The sequence below is a fragment of the Harpia harpyja genome, chromosome 20 (assembly GCF_026419915.1).
Source record: "Harpia harpyja isolate bHarHar1 chromosome 20, bHarHar1 primary haplotype, whole genome shotgun sequence".
Lineage (NCBI taxonomy): Eukaryota > Metazoa > Chordata > Aves > Accipitriformes > Accipitridae > Harpia > Harpia harpyja.
In genome coordinates this window covers 21,344,996-21,363,946 of record NC_068959.1, presented here as the reverse complement: position 1 = coordinate 21,363,946, position 18,951 = coordinate 21,344,996, and the positions used below count along the sequence as shown (strand labels likewise).

Here is an 18,951-nt window from a genome sequence, read left to right as displayed (position 1 = left end):
TGAAGGAGAAAAAGAAAGGAAGATACAACGGCTCGGCTGTTTGTGTATAAACAGAAAGGATTAGGACGCAAAGATGAGGCAGGGCAGGGAAAAAAGGAAAGAGCTAGGGATAGGGCTAAGGAAAGGCAGAAGAAAGAAGAATCAGGAGAAGAAAGGGTAACGAAAAAAGGGAGAAAAGGAAACAGACAATGGCAAGAAGGGAAGGAAGAAGACAAGGAAGGAATTGGTGGAAGTAAAAAGAAGGAAAAGAGGAAGAAAGAAAGGAAAGAAGAGAAGATAGAGGAGAGGACGAGCACGACGTCACCTCTAGACGCTGGAGAGAGTTGGTCCCTAACGGCGTCCGCCTTGGTTAGAGTACCGCGCTCCGGCGCTGCTGGCCCGAAATTAGCGCTGCTGGCTCCGTCTTTGAGGGTCTCCGCCGCGGCGCCGGAGGCGACTGGCGAGCTGCCAGCGGGGGTAAAGAAGAGCGAAGGATGGAAGGAGAAGGGAAAGGGGAGTAAAGACTTGGGCACGTCAGGGCAAGAACGAAAAGGAGAAGGAAGAGCAGAAAGAGGACATCGAAGGTGGAAAGAGAAGACGGAAGAGAAAGAAGAAAGAGAAGGAAAAGTGGCAGGAAAGGAAGGAAGAACGCGAGAAACGCGTTATAAGAAGAGATAATTAATTGAAGGAGGAAAGAAGAAAGGACGAAGGAAAGAGGAAAGACGCAAGGAGGAAGGGAAAAGAAAGGAAGGAGGCAAAGCAGGAGGAGCACGGAAGGAAGCGAGGCGAGAGGCGGCGGGCTGGCGATCGTGGGGAGCGTGCGAGGCGTCGGAGCAGCACACGGTGTCGCTGCAGGCTCAGAAACGGCGTGGGAGCGGTGAGGCGGCTCCGCCCCGGTGCGGCGGAGAGCCCGGCTGTGAGCGCGGGGGGGCGGCGCGGGGCGGGCAGGAGAGCCGGTGCGTCCGGGCGGCGGCGGGGAGCCGTGCGGGGCCCGTGCGGGCGGCGGCGGCGATGGGCGTGTGCTGGGGGCCCGTGGTGCGGGTGCTGGTGCTGCAGGCGGCCTGGGCGCTGGGCGGCGGGCAGGTGCGCTACTCGGTGCCGGAGGAAGCCAAGGCCGGGACGGTGGTGGGCCGGCTGGCGCAGGACCTGGGCCTGGAGGCGGGCGAGCCGGAGGCGCGTCGGCTGCGGCTGGTGGCGCAGGGCCGGCGGGCGAGCGTGGAGGTGAGCGGGGCGAGCGGGGCGCTGGTGGTGAGCTCGCGGCTGGACCGGGAGGAGCTGTGCGGGAAGAGCGCGCCGTGCGCCCTGCGCCTGGAGGTGCTGGTGGAGCGGCCGCTGCGCGTCTTCCACGTGGAGCTGGAGGTGACCGACATCAACGACAACGCCCCGCTCTTCCCCGCCGCCCGGAAAAACCTCAGTTTATCGGAGAACTCCCCGCCCGGTTCTCGGTTCCCGCTGGAGGGCGCGTCGGATGCAGATGTCGGAGCCAACGCGCAGCTCTCCTATACCCTCAGCCCCAGCGAGCACTTCTCTCTGGATTTACAGCGCAGTGAAGAATACCGAGAATCCTTGTTTCTGGTGCTCAGGAGACCGCTGGACCGAGAGACAATGCCTGAGCACCGTTTGATGTTGACGGCAAGTGACGGGGGCCGTCCGTCGCTGACGGGCACGATGGAGCTGGTGATCTCGGTGCTGGACGCCAACGACAACGCACCCCAGTTCAACCAGTCGGTGTATAAAGTGCAGCTGCTGGAGAGCACTGCAGAGGGGACGCTGGTGGCGCAGGTGAACGCCACAGATCCGGACGTGGGAAGCAATGGCGAAATGACGTTCACTGCGAGCAATACATTTCCCGCACATGGATTAAACCTTTTCCTTTTAGATCCGAAGACGGGGGAGATCCGTCTCACGGGCACCCTGGACTTTGAAGACGTCCGTTCATACGAGATACAAATCGAAGCGACGGATAAGGGGACGCCCCCGCTGTCGGGTCACTGCAAGGTGTTGGTGGAGGTGCTGGACGTGAACGACAACGCGCCGGAGGTGTGGGTGACGTCGCTGTCGGTGCCGGTGCCGGAGGACGCGGCGGTGGGGACGGTGGTGGCGCTGCTGAGCGTGTCGGACCGGGACTCGGGGGCGAACGGGCGGGTGCGCTGCGCGGTGTGGCCGGCGGCGCCGTTCGGGCTGGTGGCGACGTTCGCGGGCTCGTACTCGCTGGTGCTGCGGGAGGCGCTGGACCGGGAGCGGGTGTCGGAGTACGAGGTGGAGGTGCGGGCGGAGGACGGCGGGGCGCCGGCGCTGCGCGCCAGCCGCGGGCTGCGGGTGCCGGTGTCGGACGTGAACGACAACGCGCCGGCGTTCGCGCAGGCCGTGTACACGGTGCTGGCGCGGGAGAACAACGCGGCGGGCGCGGAGCTGGCGCGGCTGTGGGCGCGGGACCCGGACGAGGCGGGCAACGGGCGCGTGAGCTACTCGGTGGCGGAGGGCGTGGGCGGGGGCGCGGTGGCGGGCGGGGGGTGGCGGGCGGCGTCGAGCTACGTGTCGGTGGACGCGGAGAGCGGGCGGCTGCGGGCGCTGCAGCCGTTGGACTACGAGGAGGTGCAGGTGCTGCAGTTCGAGGTGCGGGCGGTGGACGCGGGGGAGCCGCCGCTGTGCGGCAACGCCACGGTGCAGCTCTTCGTGGTGGACGAGAACGACAACGCGCCGGCGCTGCTGCCGCCTGCCGGGGGCGGGCCGGGTGGCGGGGCGGCGGGCTCGGCGGCGTCGGGGCCGGGCTCGGGCTCGGGCTCGGGCTCGGGGGCGTTGTGGGCGTGGGCGGCGTGGGGGGCGCCGGCGGGGCAGGTGGTGGCGAAGATCCGCGCGGTGGACGCGGACTCGGGCTACAACGCGTGGCTGCGCTACGAGCTGTGGGAGCCGCGGGGGAAGGGCCCGTTCCGCGTGGGGCTGTACAGCGGCGAGGTGAGCACGGCGCGGGCGCTGGAGGAGGCGGACGGCCCGCGGCAGAGGCTGGTGATCGTGGTGCGGGACCACGGGGAGCCGGCGCGCTCGGCCACGGCCACGCTGAGCGTGTCGCTGGTGGAGGGCGCCGAGGCGGCGCTGGCGGCCGCGGGCTCGTCCTCGTCGGGGGCGGGGCTGCGGCCGGCGGCGGGCGCGGAGGGCGGCGCGGCGGCGGCGGCGGCGGCGGCGGCGGCGACGAACGTGTGGCTGGTGGTGGCCATCTGCGCGGTGTCGAGCCTGTTCCTGCTGGCGGTGGTGCTGTACGGGGCGTCGCGGTGGGCGCCGCGGGCGGCCGTGCTGTCGGGGCCCGGGCCGGCGACGCTGGTGTGCGCCAGCGAAGTGGGGAGCTGGTCGTACTCGCAGCGCCAGAGCCGGAGCCTGTGCGTGGCGGAGGGCGCGGGCAAGAGCGACCTGATGGTTTTCAGCCCCAACTTCCCGCCGCCGCCCGGCCCCGCGGCGAAGGAGACGCAGCCGGAGCCGCCCGCTCTCGTGGACACGGTCAGTGGCCCTCCCTTTGTCGCCTCTCGCCCCTTCCCCCTTCTTGTGGCCCTTGTCGCCCGGCCCCTGGGCAGGCGCTGGTGGGAGCCGGGCTCAGCCGCCGGGGCCCGCGGGCGGCGGGGGCTTGGCGGGTGCTTCTTAAGGGTGTTCACGGGACCTTCGCGTCCTTGCCGGAGCGCCCGGGGTCTCGCTGTGGGGGAGGAAGCAAGCAAGGTGTTGCCGCACCCCGCAGCGGTGGCCGTCCGCAGCTGAGCTTTGTGGTCGTGGCTGTGGGCTGTTGTCCCGCGGAATGAAATCCCTGCCGACTGCGATGTGAGGTGCCACGACATCAGCTTTGCGGACGCTTGGGCTTGCTGCTGTGCAGCATTTCCACCCGAGCTTGCTGAAGGGGTGCCAGACACGCAGGCTGTGGTGGTGGCAGTCCCGCAGGCACTATGTACTGCTTCTTAGAGTTGCTTTTTGCTGACCGTGCTGGTATCCGCTGTGGTTCCCTGTCGCAAACTCTGTCCTCGTCCTTATTTGATTCCCTTCTGCGAGCGTTGTGATGGAAGGTGACAGTTGGGTGTTCAGGGTCTTCTCTCCCCGTGGTGTAATTTCTCCATTTCTATTTGCCTACTGGAGGAATTATGAAAGTAGGGGAGGCAATACGGACTTTTCCTCTGTTTTTTTCCAAGTGCGTTGTAATACTAGTTGCTAGTGTAAAGTGTTGAGGGAGAAGAGTGTCACCCATCAAGGTAGGTATTAGAGACGGGAATTTCCTTTTTATTTTGTTGTTTCCAGCATCCCCCAGGTTTTGGTCTCTTGTTCGTGGCCAGAGAAGTCATGTGACATACACTGGTCTGTTTTGATGTTCTTCTAATATTTGAATCAACAGCCTCATGGTTACAGAAGCCCTGGAAACATCTTCTTGGGGAAAACAAACAAACAAACAAATAAACAATCGAAACCGAACAAGCCCAAACAAAATAAACCCAGCAAAACAAAACCCAAACCAGATTCTCCTACGTAGTCAATATCATCTGTTGCAGTGGGGTGCTCATCAACAGTTGGGTTGCTTTTTCAGAGCAAGAAATTGATGCTGTTGCCATTTAGAGCTGTCACAATGTCACACGTAGAAATAGTCTTGCTCCCAGGTCTGCAACATTTCCCTTGGAGATAGCTGAAGCATTGCCAGACGTGATGGGTCATCAGCAGAGAGTTTGCTGACACTGTGTACGTGATACCTCTGTGTGTTTTCTACAGTGGTCTCATTGATGGGAAGCATAGGCAAAAGTTGGATTGAGCCGGGAAAGGAAACTGTGTCATGTCATGGAGGTGATTCTGGCACTGGCATTGAGTAGGGCCTGGGCATTTCCTGATGTGAAGGGTGATTTTGAGCAGTGGGAAGACCTGTCTGTGGGAACCGGAAATCCTTGGGAATTCCATGGCCTATGCCATAAGAAGACAAGAATGGGAGATGCGTGCTTTTCTTGAGAACGCATGTTGGAGAGTGGGGAGTGGAGGCTGCCTAGAGGAAAGCATGAGGCAGGATGGGCAGAGAGTGTTCCCGCCCAGGATTCTTCTCCAGGCTCCAAGAATCTGGAGCTGGAGGCCTTCTGGGTCTTGAGGTAGTTACATGGTATTGAAATGCCCACAATGTAGTACTACTATCTCCCAGGAGAGACAGTCCCTTGTGCTGCTGCCTGATTGCCGTAGGCAGTGTGTTGGTAGGAGGGGGTGACATGCAGACTGCTGAATACTGTCTGATGAACCTTTTTGCTCCTGTTTTGGGAAAGATGTTGTTGGAGGGTAGTGTTTCAACCTGCTGTCCTTGTGTAGCGGTGGGCATCTATAGCAGCTTCCACAGCTGTTGATGCTGCCATGATCGTAGAATCACAGAATGGTTTGGGTTGGAGGGGACCTTAAAGATGATGTAGTTCCAAACCCCCTGCAATGAGCAGGGACATTTTCCAGTATATCAGGTTGCTCAAAGCCCCATCCAACCTGGCCTTGGACACTTCCAGGCAAGGGGCATCCACAAGTCCTCTGGGAACCTGTTCCAGTGTCTCACCACCCTTACAGCAGATAATTTCTCCTGGTATCTAATCTAAAACTACCCTCTTTCAGATTAAAACCATTACGCTTCATCTTATCACTACACTCCCTTAGAAAAAGTCCCTCCCTATCTTTGGTGTATGCCCCCTTTAAGTAGTGGAAGGATGCTATAAGGTCTCCGCGGAGCCTTCTCTTCTCCAGGCTAAACAACCCCAAGTGTCTCAGCCTGTCATAGGGGAGGTGCTGCAGCCCCCTGATCATCTTTGTGGCCCTCCTCTGGACCCGCTCGAGCAGGACCATGTCTTTCTTATGCTGTGTGCCCCAGAGCTGAACAGAGTACTCCAGGTGGGGCATCACAAGAGGAGAGTAGAGGGAGAGAATCACCTTCCCCAACCTGGGAGCCACACTTCTTTTGATGCCGCACGAGACATGATTGGCTTTCTAGGCTGTGAGCACACGTTGCTGGCTCATATTCACTTTTTCATCCACCCGTACCCCCAAGTCCATGTCCACAGGGCTGCTCTTAATCCACTCATTGCCAGGGCTGTATCCATGTTTGGGATTGCCCCGACCCAGGTGCAGGACCTTGTGCTCGGCCTTGTTGAACTTCCTGAGGTTTGCACGGGCCCAGCTCTCAAGCCTGTCAAGGTCCCTCTGGATGGCATCCCTTGCCTCTGGAGTATGAACCGCAGCACTCAGCTTGGTGTCATCTGCAAACTTGCTGAGGGTTCACTCAATCCCACTGTCCATGGCCCCGACGAAGATGTTAAGTAATGCTGTTCTCCATACAGGCCCCTGAAGGACACCACTCGTTGCTGATCTCCACCCAGACATTGAGCCGCTGAGCGCAACTCTTTGAGTGTGACCATCCAGCCAATTCCTTATCCACCAAATGGTCCACAGGTCAAATCCATGTCTCTCCATTTTGGAGGCAGGGATGTTGTGTGGGACAGTATCAAATGCTTTGCACAAGTCCAGGTAGATGATGTCAGTCATCTTCCCTTATCCACCAATGCTGTAACCCTGCAATAGAAGACCACCAGAAATTTGTCAGGCATGACTTGCCATTAGTGAAGCCACGTTGGCTGTCACCAGTCACCTCGCTGTTTTCCATGTGCCGTAGCATAATTTCCAGGAGGATCTGCTTCACGGTCTTGCCAGGCACAGAAGGGAGACTGTCTGGCCTGTAGTTGCCCAGGTCTTCCTTTTTTTCCCTTTTGAAAAATGGGGGTTATGTTTCCCCTTTTCCAGTCACTGGGAACTTCACCGGTCTGTCGTGACTTTTCCAATATGAGGGATAGTGGCTTGGCAACTTCATCTGCCAATTCCCTCAGGACCCTCAGATGTATCTCATCAGGTTCCATGGACTTGTGCACATTCACAGTCTCCAACCTCACCTTCTTCTACGGTGGGCAGTACTTCATTCTCCCAGCTGAGGTTTGCTGTTGTGGGTGTGAATTGTTCTTCCGTAGAATAAAATCACTGCCGATTGCGTTAGAGGTGCCACACCACCAGCTTTGCAGATGCTCTTGCTTGCTGGCGTGTAGCATTTCCACTCAAGATTGATGAAGAACTGTGAGACATGCAGGCTGTGGTGGTGGCAGGCCCCAGGCACTATTTTCTGCCATTTCCGTTGCTGACTGCTGACTGTGCTTGGATCAGATGTGCTTTCTTGTCACAAACTCTGTCGTCCTCCTCTTTGATTCTCCTCTGGAAGAGACGTGATGGAAGGTGACAGTTGAGACTTCAGGGTTTTCTCTTCCCATGGTGTAATTTCTCCATTTTGGTTGGCTGACCAGAGTCATTATGAAAGTAGGGAAGGCAATACGGACTTTTCCTATGTTTTTTTCCAACTGTGTTGTAAGTCTAGTTCATAAGATAATTTTTTCAGGGTGAGAGGTGTGACCGAATAAGGCAGGTGTTAGAAAAGGGAATTTTCTTTTGCTGCTCCCCCTTTCCCCCAGGTTGTGGACTACGTTCCTCACCAGTGAAGTGTCATGACATATGCTGGCCTGTTTTGATGTTCTTTCAATATTGGGATCAGCAGCGACAACCTTAAAGAATCCACGTAAGCCTTCTTTTCAACCCCCAAACCCCAACCATCCCCAAATTGTCCGACACGTTACATATCATCCATTACAGTGCTGTGCTCGTCAGCATTTGGGTTGCTCTCTCACAGCATGAAATCAATGCGCATTGCCAGTAGAGCTGTCCCGATATCATGGGATTAGGAAAGGCAGGTCCTGCTTGACTAACCTGATCTCCTTCTTTGACAAGATGACCCGCTTAGTGGATGAGAGAAAGGCTGTGGATGTTGTTTGCCTGGACTTTAGTAAAGTCTTTGACACCGTTTCCCACAGCGTTCTCCTGGAGAAACTGGCTGCTCATGGCTTGGGTGGGTGTACTGTTTGCCGGGTAAAAAACTGTCTGGCTGGCCGGGCCCATAGAGTTGTAGTGAACAGAGGTAAATCCAGATGGCGGCTGGTCACAAGCAGTGTTCCCCAGGGTTCATTCTTGGGGCCAGTTCTGTTTAATATCTTTATCAGTGATCTGGACGAGGGAGTCGAGCGCACCCTCAGTGAGTTTGCAGACGACACCAAGTTGGGCGGGAGTGTTGATCTGCTTGAGGGTAGAGACTGTGCAGAGGGGTCTGGAGAGGCTGGATCGATGGGCCGAGGCCAACTGGATGAGCTTCAAGAAGGCTAAGTGCCAGGTCCTGCATGTGGGTCATAACAACCCAGTGCAAGGCTACAGGCTTGGGGAAGAGTGACTGGAAAGCTGCCTGGAGGAAAAGGGCCTGGGGGTGTTGGTCAACAGCCAGCTGAATATGAGCCGGCAGTGTGCCCAGATGGCCAAGGCGGCCAATAGCCTCCTGGCTTGTATCAGAAATAGTGTGGGCAGCAGGAGTAGGGAAGTGATCATCCCTTTGTACATGGCACCGTTGAGACCGCACCTCGAAGACTGTGTTCGGTTTTGGGCCCCTCACCCCAAGAAAGACATTGAGGTGCTGGAGCGTGTCCAAAGAAGAGCAATGAAGCTGATGAAGGCTCTAGAGAACAAGACGTACAAGGAGCAGCTGAGGGAACTGGGGTTGTTTGGTCTGGAGAAAAGGAGGCTGAGGGGAAACCTCTACAACTGCCTGCAAGGAGGTTTTAACTAGGTGGTTGTTGGTCTCTTTTCCCAAGTAGCAAGTGATAGGACGAGAGGAAATGGCCTCAAGTTGTGCCAGGGGAGGTTTAGATTGGATATTAGGAAAAAATTCTCCCCTCAAAGGGTTGTCAAGCATTGGAACAGGCTGGCCAGGGAAGTACTTGAGTCACCATCCCTGGGGATATTTAGAAGATGTAGTGCTTAGGGACACGGTTTAGTGGTGGACTTGGCAGTGTTAGGTTAATGGTTGGACTCGATGGTCTGAAGGATCTTCTCCAACATCAATGACACTATGATCATCTTTGGAAATAGTATTGCTCCGAGATGTGTAAGGTTTCCATGTGAGGTTGCTGAAGCATTGCAAACCATGAAGAGTAAGCTGCGGAGAGTCTGCTGGACACGGTGTATGCGATAGCATCTGTATGTTTTTCTGTGGTGCTCTCGTTGACAGAAGTGTCCGCAAAAGCTGGACTGAAAGGAAAGTGTGGCATGTTCATGGAGGTGAATGTGGCAGTGGCATTGAGTAGGTCCTGGGCAACTCCTGATGTGAAGGGTGACCTTGAGCAGTGGGAGGACTTGTGTGAGGGAAGTGGAAATCCTTGGGGTGACCATGGGCCATGTCATAAGAAGACAGTAATGGGAGGTGGTGTGCTTGTCTTGAGAACACATGTTGCAGAGTGGGGAATGGAGGCTTGCTAGAGGAAAGCATGAGGCAGGAAGGGCACAGAGTGTTTTTGCCCAGGATCTTTTCCCAGGCTCCCAAGGGTCTGGAGTATGAGGCCTTTTGGGTCTCGAGACAGTTACATGGTATTGAAATGCCCACAGTGTCATCTGAGGTTATGAATATCTCCCACCAGAGACAGTCATTTGTGCTGCTGCCTTCCTGACCTAGGCAATGTGTTGGTAAGAGGGGTTGAGACACAAACTGCTGAATGTTGTCTGCTGATCGATTTCCTGCTTGTTTTGAGAAAGGTGTTGAGGGAGTGTAGCACTTCAACCAGCTGTCCTTGTGTAGCGGTGGGCATCCATAGTAGCTTCCACATCCGTTGATGTTGCCATGATGGTTCCTTCTCCTCCTCAGGCAGGATTTGTAAGCGGAAGTGATGAGGAGGAGGCTGTAATCCAGTGTTCTTTTTCCAAGTGTGTTGTAACCATAGTTAGTATGATAAAGTGTTGAGGGAGAGGAGTGTCACCCCACAAGGTAGGTGTTAGGAACGGGAATTTTCTTTTTCTTTTCCTGCTTCCCCTTTCCCCCAGGTTCTGGAGTGCATTCCTTGCCAGTGAAGTGTCATGAAGTATGCTGCCCTGTTTTGATGTTCTTTCAATATTTGGATCAGAAGTCACATTGTTTCAAAAGGCCTGGAAATCTTCTTTTCTTTCAAGAAAAAACAAACAAAGAAACAAAAACCCAACCCCAATCCAAGGAACTGCCCCTCCCAAACAGAACAGAAACCAAATTCCCCTACACAGTCGATATCATCTGTTACAGTGCTGTGCCCGTCAACATGTTTGTTTTTCCCTCAGAGCATGAAACCATTTCCGTGGCCATCTCGAGCTGTCCCAGAGTCACCTTTATAAAGAGTATTGCTCCCAGGTGTGCCACATTTCCTTCTGAGAATGTTGAAGCATTGCCAAACAGGAAGGGTCAGCTGCAGAGACTCTGCTGGATGCTGTGTGTGTGATACCATCTGTATGTTTATTTATGGTGCTGCCTTTGGTGGGAAGGGTCTGCAAAATCTGGAGTGAGCCCTGAGGTGGGCAAGGAAACTGTTGCATGTTCATGGAGGTGAATGTGGCAGTAGCATTGAGTAGGGCCTGGGCATCTCCTGATGTGAAGGGTGACCATGAGCAGCAGGAGAACTTATTACCTTTGCTGACTGCAGATCATGCTGGTATCGGCTGTGGTTTCCTGTTGTAAACTGTGTCCTCACCCTGTTTGATTCTCTTCTGCAAGAGACGTGATGCAAGGTGACAATCAGGAGTCTACCCTATAGCGTAGTTTCTCCATTTTTATTTGCCCAACAGGGTTATTATAAAAGTAGGGAAGGTGGTACGGACATTTCCAAGTGTTCTTTTTCCAAGTGTATTTTAACTGTCATTAGTCGTATAAAGTGTTGAGGCAGAAGTGTGTGACCCAAGGCAGGTATTTCCTTTTTCTTGTCCTGCCCTCCCCTGCTGGGTTTTGGGCTTGAGTTCCTGGCCCGAGAGGAGGCGTGACTGTACACTGGCCTGTTTTGATGTTCCTTCAATATTTGCATGACCAGCCATACCGTTACAAAACCGATGGAAAAACCTCTTTTCAGAACAAGAACCAAACAAAAACAACCCCAAAAACCTGAACAGCTCACCCCAAAAACTCAAGAGAAAATTTTTGTACATGGTAGATATCATCGGTGACACTGGTGTGTTCGTCAGCATTTGGGTTCTTGCATAGCATGCATTTTATTCCCATTGCCATTAGAGCTGTTCTGATATCACCCCTATAACTATTATTGCTCCCAGTTGTGTAACGTTTCTGTCCGAGGTTGCTGAAGCCACAGGAGGGTGTGGCATGTCGCGGAGGTGAACGTGGCAGTGGTACTGAGTAGGGCCTGGCCATTTCTGGCTGTGAAGGTTGACCCTGAGCAGTGGGAAGACTTGTCTGAGGGAAGTGGAAATCCTTGGGAAGACCATGGGCCATGTTGTAAGAAGACAAGAATGGGAGATGATGTGCTTGTCTTGAGAACGCATGTTGCAGAGTGGGGAGTGGAGGCTGCCTAGAGGAAAGCATGAGGCAGGATGGGCAGAGAGTGTTCCTGCCCAGGATCCTTTCCAGTCTCCAAGGGTCTGGAGTATGAGGCCTTCTGGATCTTGAGACAGTATGTGAAACTGAAATGCCCACAATGTGTTTTGAGTTTATGAATATCTCCCACCAGGGTCAGTAGGTTTCCCTGCAGCCTGCCTGATGTAGGCAACGTGTTGTTAAGAAGGGGTGACATGCAGACTGGTGAATGCTGTCTGATGAACTTTTTTTCTCCTGTGTTTTGGCAGGGTGTTGTGGGAGGGTGGTGCTTCAACCTGCTGTCCTTGTGCAGTGGTGGGCATCCATAGCAGCTTCCATAGCCGTTGATGTTGCTATGATGGTTCCTTGATCGTCCTTGGGCAGGATTTGTAAGGGAATGTAGGGAGGTGGGTGTAATCTTTCTGTGCTTGATTCCCTCTACCTGTTCACTTGCACAGTTGGCCTCAGGATAGATGGTGTGTCCTGTTATGCTTAAGTCATTCAGAGATGTGCACTTACACGCCAAAGCCCGCCCAGCTGTGGTTTTCTCTGGTACAAATTCTCCCACGCTGTCTACATTGTGAGTGTGCTTCTGCTTCGGTATTTGGTGTGGTTTTCTGAAAGAATAAATTCCGTGTGGACAGGAATCAGAGCTGTCAAGCTCTAATCAAAGAATCTTTATGTTCTAATGCACAGCAGTGTTGTTTCCCTCTGAGATTGCTTGAAAAGTCAGAAAATATTCAAGGTGAAGTTCAGGCAGCTGGGAAGAGTCTGTCAGACACTGTGCAGCTTTGCAGCCCTCCGTATGTTTTCTGTGCCATTTGTGAGGGAAAGTGAGGATGTGCAAAGGCCTGGGTCATGTTGAGAACGGGGCTTAGAGGTGGGGCATGTTGTTGGGCTGGAGCAATACCCAGGTGCTGTGGCAGCAATCCTGTGAGTGGCTGAAGTGTGGCCTGGGCATGCGTCATGGGGAATGTGACCTTGAGTGGGGAAAAGTCTTGCGTGAGGGAAATGGAGATGCTGGTTAGAACATGGTCTGTGTCCTTGGGGAAGAAGTGGAGAATGTCCACTTAGCTGGAGATGCCATTGCCCCGGGTGTGGGATAGAGGATGCCAGTAGAAAACCTCAAGAAGAGGCTCCGCAGACAGTGCTACTTGCCCGGGATCCTTTCAGGGCCTCCAGAATTTCGGCATAGCCTTGTGCCTGTTGTCCTCTTGTGTTTCAATACAGTGGAACGGGTTCCTTTGGTTTTCTTCCCTCCTTTTAGCAAAACGTCCCATCGTTTTGTTTTCTCTTCTCTCGCATTGGCAATGTGTTGGTAACAGCAGATGAGATGCAGGAGGCGGAATTGTGGCAGCTGTCAGGCTGCAGACATTTGGGCGGTTTGTCATCAGTGTGGGGGATGGCTTTTCCACTCTGTTGAGCTGAGCTTGACATTGACAGAATGTCCTTGGCTTTCAGGTCTCCCTGCTACTCTCCTTGTGATAGAAGTGCATAAGGGAGCACTGTGCACTGTCGAGCATTTTCCAGGCTTTTGCAGAACATGAGTTATTTTTTTTGTGTCCAGCTTCCCCAGGAATCTCTCATAATGTTGATTGCAAATGTCCCTTAAAGCCATTGTTTGTGCTGTCCTGAAAACAATTTTTATTTTGAAGAAGCAACCAGTGATTCTACAGCTAAGTTGTTCATACCTGAAGAGGATGAGTTTGAGAGGCAGATGTACTTTTGTTCCTGTGTTGTCGTGGTGTCTTGCTGTTGGATCAACCAAATGTTGCCAGGATTGTAATGCCTGTAGGTTTGGAGGAACAAAGCACCGCTGCCTGCTCTCGTAGCTTTCCTGCTGCTTCGAGGCACAGCCTGAGTGGGTGGCAGCAAGTGTATATGGAGGAGGGATCACAATCCATTACATGGGGTGGATGTTTTGGGCATCGAGCAGATTTTGTCAGTAAAAATGCCATAGTGTTACCCTCGTGGCTTTTGTTTGGCTGTGTGATGGGTGGGTCATGCTATTCCAAGGGGACTAATGCCCCTGGGTACTGAGGTTCTTGCTGTGTTGTTCTGGCAGTGCATGCCTGCCTGAATGGGAAGCAAGAGCTTGCCATTCAGCATGTAGTTGGAAAATGAGTCTGGAAGAATGGAGGTATATTTAGGGTGCTTGGGAGCTGTGGTTGCCCTGTGCTTTTTCGGCCCTCCTGGAGGGTTGTTGTGCTCGGCTGTGCTGGGTTTGAATTCCCGAATGAGAGACTCGCCTGTGTTGTTTGGACTGTGGAGGCTTTTGTTTTATGAGACATCCCTGTATCTGGGGCTTGTGTTTCAGAGAGTGGTGGATTGTGTTCTGATGAGTGTCATGGTTTCAGCCCAGCTGGTAACAAAGCACCACGCAGCTGCTCCCTCACTGCCCCCCCCCTTCCCCTCCCAACTACGGTGGGTTGAGGAGAAAATGTAAAGGCAGGCTCGTGGGTCGAGAGAAGGACAGGGAGGGATCACTCACCACTTAGGGTCACGGGTAAAAGACAGGCTCAGTTTGGGGAAGAAACAAAATCAATTTAATTGACTACAAGTCAAATCAAACCAAGGATATTAGGAAGTAAACCCAAATCTTAGAACACCTTCCCCCCACCCCTCCCTCTTTCCCGGCTCAACCCCACTCCCGTTTCTCTCTACCCCCCCCCTCCGGCGGCGCAGGGGAACAGGGGATGGGTGTTGGGGTCAGGTCGCCGCACCTTGTCTCTGCCGCTCCTTCCTCCTCAGGGGGAGGACCCCTCATTCTTCCCCTGCTCCACCGTGGGGTCCCTCCCACGGCGGATAGTCCTTCGCGGACTTCTCCAACGTGAGTTCCGCGGGCCGCAGTTCCTCACAAACTTCCCTGGCGTGGGTCCTTTCCGCGGGCCGATCTTCAGCCACGCACTGCTCCAGCGCGGGCTTTCGGATGGAGCCATGGCCATTTTCAGGGGCATGTGCTCCCCTGCTCACCTCCACGGGCTGCAGGGGGACAGCCTGCCGTCTCACCACGGGCTGCAGGGGCATCAACCTCCTCAGGCGCCCCTCCTCCTGCTCCTTCACTGACCTCGGCATCCACAGAGGTGTTCCTCTCACATTCCAATACCCCCACTCACTGCAGGTTCCCCTTCTTAAATACCTTCTCCCAGAGGTGCTATCACCATCACTGATTGGGTCGGCCTGGGCCAGAGGAGGGTCTGGCTTGGAGCTGGGGGAGCAGAAGCAGCTGCACCCCTGCAGCCCCTCCCCTGCTAGCAAAACCCCCCATGCCACACAAATCCGTAACAGATGAGGCAGAGATGTTCTTTGCCATTTGATTGCCTCACTCTGTGATTTGCTGGGTCCTTGAGATGACTGGTATGCTGAAGAGTGTGTTCTTCTTCAGGAAGATAAGGGCAGGTGCAGATTCATAGACTGGAGGAAAACAGGAAGGTTGTTTACTGTATGGGAGGATGGAAGGTGATAGGGATGAGGAATGAGAGCTCTTGCCAAAGGACATGTCCATGCTTCATGGCGAGTGTGGTGTAGACATTTTTAAAACTTCTTGGTAATGGAAAAATGAAACAGAAGATAGAAGGATGGAAGTAGAAAAGAATGGGATGCAAGGCTAGGGCAGGACAAGAAAAAAAATAAATAAAAGGGAGATGAGACGGGAAGGAAGAGGAAAAGGAAGAAGGACAGGAAGTAATCTATGCAAGTAAGAAGCAAGCAAGCAAGCAAGAAAACAAGAAAGAATGAAAGAAAGACGAAACAAGAAAGGAAGAGATGATAGCAGAGATTACCAGCATGCACCAACGTTGTATTGACACGATGAATGGAGTGGAGGACCTCAGCACCCTCGGTACTCAGGGTGCTGTGTCAGGCTTGGTGAAAAGTGGTGAGGAAGAGGAAGGAGAGGTCTTGCCTGAAGGGGTGTCCATGCTTCATTGTGGGTGTGTTGTAGCCATTTAGAAATTATTTTGGTGAAGGAGAAAAAGAAAGGAAGATACAACGGCTCGGCTGTTTGTGTATAAACAGAAAGGATTAGGACGCAAAGATGAGGCAGGGCAGGGAAAAAAGGAAAGAGCTAGGGATAGGGCTAAGGAAAGGCAGAAGAAAGAAGAATCAGGAGAAGAAAGGGTAACGAAAAAAGGGAGAAAAGGAAACAGACAATGGCAAGAAGGGAAGGAAGAAGACAAGGAAGGAATTGGTGGAAGTAAAAAGAAGGAAAAGAGGAAGAAAGAAAGGAAAGAAGAGAAGATAGAGGAGAGGACGAGCACGACGTCACCTCTAGACGCTGGAGAGAGTTGGTCCCTAACGGCGTCCGCCTTGGTTAGAGTACCGCGCTCCGGCGCTGCTGGCCCGAAATTAGCGCTGCTGGCTCCGTCTTTGAGGGTCTCCGCCGCGGCGCCGGAGGCGACTGGCGAGCTGCCAGCGGGGGTAAAGAAGAGCGAAGGATGGAAGGAGAAGGGAAAGGGGAGTAAAGACTTGGGCACGTCAGGGCAAGAACGAAAAGGAGAAGGAAGAGCAGAAAGAGGACATCGAAGGTGGAAAGAGAAGAAAGCAGAAAGAGGTTGTAAAGAGAAAGAAGAAAGAGAAGGAAAAGCGGCAGGAAAGGAAGGAAGAACGCGAGAAACGCGTTATAAGAAGAGATAATTAACTGAAGGAGGAAAGAAGAAAGGACGAAGGAAAGAGGAAAGACGCAAGGAGGAGGGGAAAAGAAAGGAAGGAGGCAAAGCAGGAGGAGCACGGAAGGAAGCGAGGCGAGAGGCGGCGGGCTGGCGATCGTGGGGAGCGTGCGAGGCGTCGGAGCAGCACACGGTGTCGCTGCAGGCTCAGAAACGGCGTGGGAGCGGTGAGGCGGCTCCGCCCCGGTGCGGCGGAGAGCCCGGCTGTGAGCGCGGGGGGGCGGCGCGGGGCGGGCAGGAGAGCCGGTGCGTCCGGGCGGCGGCGGGGAGCCGTGCGGGGCCCGTGCGGGCGGCGGCGGCGATGGGCGTGTGCTGGGGGCCCGTGGTGCGGGTGCTGGTGCTGCAGGCGGCCTGGGCGCTGGGCGGCGGGCAGGTGCGCTACTCGGTGCCGGAGGAAGCCAAGGCCGGGACGGTGGTGGGCCGGCTGGCGCAGGACCTGGGCCTGGAGGCGGGCGAGCCGGAGGCGCGTCGGCTGCGGCTGGTGGCGCAGGGCCGGCGGGCGAGCGTGGAGGTGAGCGGGGCGAGCGGGGCGCTGGTGGTGAGCTCGCGGCTGGACCGGGAGGAGCTGTGCGGGAAGAGCGCGCCGTGCGCCCTGCGCCTGGAGGTGCTGGTGGAGCGGCCGCTGCGCGTCTTCCACGTGGAGCTGGAGGTGACCGACATCAACGACAACGCCCCGCTCTTCCCCGCCGCCCGGAAAAACCTCAGCCTCGCGGAATTCACCACCCTGCCCGGTTCTCGGTTCCCGCTGGAGGGCGCGTCGGATGCAGATGTCGGAGCCAACGCGCAGCTCTCCTATACCCTCAGCCCCAGCGAGCACTTCTCTCTGGACCGGCAAAAAACAGAGGAGGACTCTGAATCGTTATTTCTGGTGCTCAGGAGACCGCTGGACCGCGAGACGATGCCTGAGCACCGTTTGGTGTTGACGGCGAGTGACGGGGGCCGTCCGTCGCTGATGGGCACGATGGAGCTGGTGATCTCGGTGCTGGACGCCAACGACAACGCGCCCCAGTTCAACCAGTCGGTGTATAAAGTGCAGCTGCCGGAAAATACGGAACGCGGGTCTCTTGTGATCAGAGTAAACGCCACGGATTCGGATGAGGGGTCGAACAGGAATATCTCATATTCTCTCCAGAATTTGTTCCCTCCAAATGGAAGAGATGTTTTTGGGATCGACAGGAATAGCGGGGAGATCCGCCTTAGGGGTGACTTAGACTTTGAGGTTATTGGTCTCTATCGCCTGCAAGTGGATGCGGCGGATCAGGGAAACCCCCCGCTGTCGGGTCACTGCAAGGTGTTGGTGGAGGTGCTGGACGTGAACGACAACGCGCCGGAGGTGTGGGTGACGTCGCTGTCGGTGCCGGTGCCGGAGGACGCGGCGGTGGGGACGGTGGTGGCGCTGCTGAGCGTGTCGGACCGGGACTCGGGGGCGAACGGGCGGGTGCGCTGCGCGGTGTGGCCGGCGGCGCCGTTCGGGCTGGTGGCGACGTTCGCGGGCTCGTACTCGCTGGTGCTGCGGGAGGCGCTGGACCGGGAGCGGGTGTCGGAGTACGAGGTGGAGGTGCGGGCGGAGGACGGCGGGGCGCCGGCGCTGCGCGCCAGCCGCGGGCTGCGGGTGCCGGTGTCGGACGTGAACGACAACGCGCCGGCGTTCGCGCAGGCCGTGTACACGGTGCTGGCGCGGGAGAACAACGCGGCGGGCGCGGAGCTGGCGCGGCTGTGGGCGCGGGACCCGGACGAGGCGGGCAACGGGCGCGTGAGCTACTCGGTGGCGGAGGGCGTGGGCGGGGGCGCGGTGGCGGGCGGGGGGTGGCGGGCGGCGTCGAGCTACGTGTCGGTGGACGCGGAGAGCGGGCGGCTGCGGGCGCTGCAGCCGTTGGACTACGAGGAGGTGCAGGTGCTGCAGTTCGAGGTGCGGGCGGTGGACGCGGGGGAGCCGCCGCTGTGCGGCAACGCCACGGTGCAGCTCTTCGTGGTGGACGAGAACGACAACGCGCCGGCGCTGCTGCCGCCTGCCGGGGGCGGGCCGGGTGGCGGGGCGGCGGGCTCGGCGGCGTCGGGGCCGGGCTCGGGCTCGGGCTCGGGCTCGGGCTCGGGGGCGTTGTGGGCGTGGGCGGCGTGGGGGGCGCCGGCGGGGCAGGTGGTGGCGAAGATCCGCGCGGTGGACGCGGACTCGGGCTACAACGCGTGGCTGCGCTACGAGCTGTGGGAGCCGCGGGGGAAGGGCCCGTTCCGCGTGGGGCTGTACAGCGGCGAGGTGAGCACGGCGCGGGCGCTGGAGGAGGCGGACGGCCCGCGGCAGAGGCTGGTGATCGTGGTGCGGGACCACGGGGAGCCGGCGCGCTCGGCCACGGCCACGCTGAGCGTGTCGCTGGTGGAGGGCGCCGAGGCGGCGCTGGCGGCCGCGGGCTCGTCCTCGTCGGGGGCGGGGCTGCGGCCGGCGGCGGGCGCGGAGGGCGGCGCGGCGGCGGCGGCGGCGGCGGCGGCGGCGACGAACGTGTGGCTGGTGGTGGCCATCTGCGCGGTGTCGAGCCTGTTCCTGCTGGCGGTGGTGCTGTACGGGGCGTCGCGGTGGGCGCCGCGGGCGGCCGTGCTGTCGGGGCCCGGGCCGGCGACGCTGGTGTGCGCCAGCGAAGTGGGGAGCTGGTCGTACTCGCAGCGCCAGAGCCGGAGCCTGTGCGTGGCGGAGGGCGCGGGCAAGAGCGACCTGATGGTTTTCAGCCCCAACTTCCCGCCGCCGCCCGGCCCCGCGACAGAAAACGGTTCTGCTGGGAAGGGTCTGTCTCTCTCCCCACTTGCTTCAGGCATGGTAAGTTTATTCGCAACTGTATTTTTTTTCTCTCTTGGGTAGTTCTATTTACCTGTCACTTT

At 56.6% G+C, this 18,951-nt stretch overlaps 1 protein-coding gene across 6 annotated transcripts in view; it reads left to right on the top strand.

Moving 5' to 3' along the window:
• The first annotated feature begins 605 nt into the window (after positions 1-605).
• The window catches only part of LOC128134423 (protocadherin alpha-C2-like), a 116,063-nt gene continuing 97,717 nt past the window's right edge, over positions 606-18,951 (top strand). For 2 of the 6 annotated variants that reach the window (XR_008232741.1, XM_052772114.1), the window contains exon 1: positions 606-3,471. Coding sequence is in view for 5 of the 6 variants with exons in the window: in XM_052772114.1 (XP_052628074.1) it covers positions 991-3,471 (2,481 nt within the window). In the remaining variant the exon portion in view is untranslated. Of the gene's footprint in view, positions 3,472-16,084; positions 18,890-18,951 lie in introns of those variants that run through there. The other 4 variants (XM_052772110.1, XM_052772111.1, XM_052772109.1 and 1 more) reach the window with 3 other exon arrangements.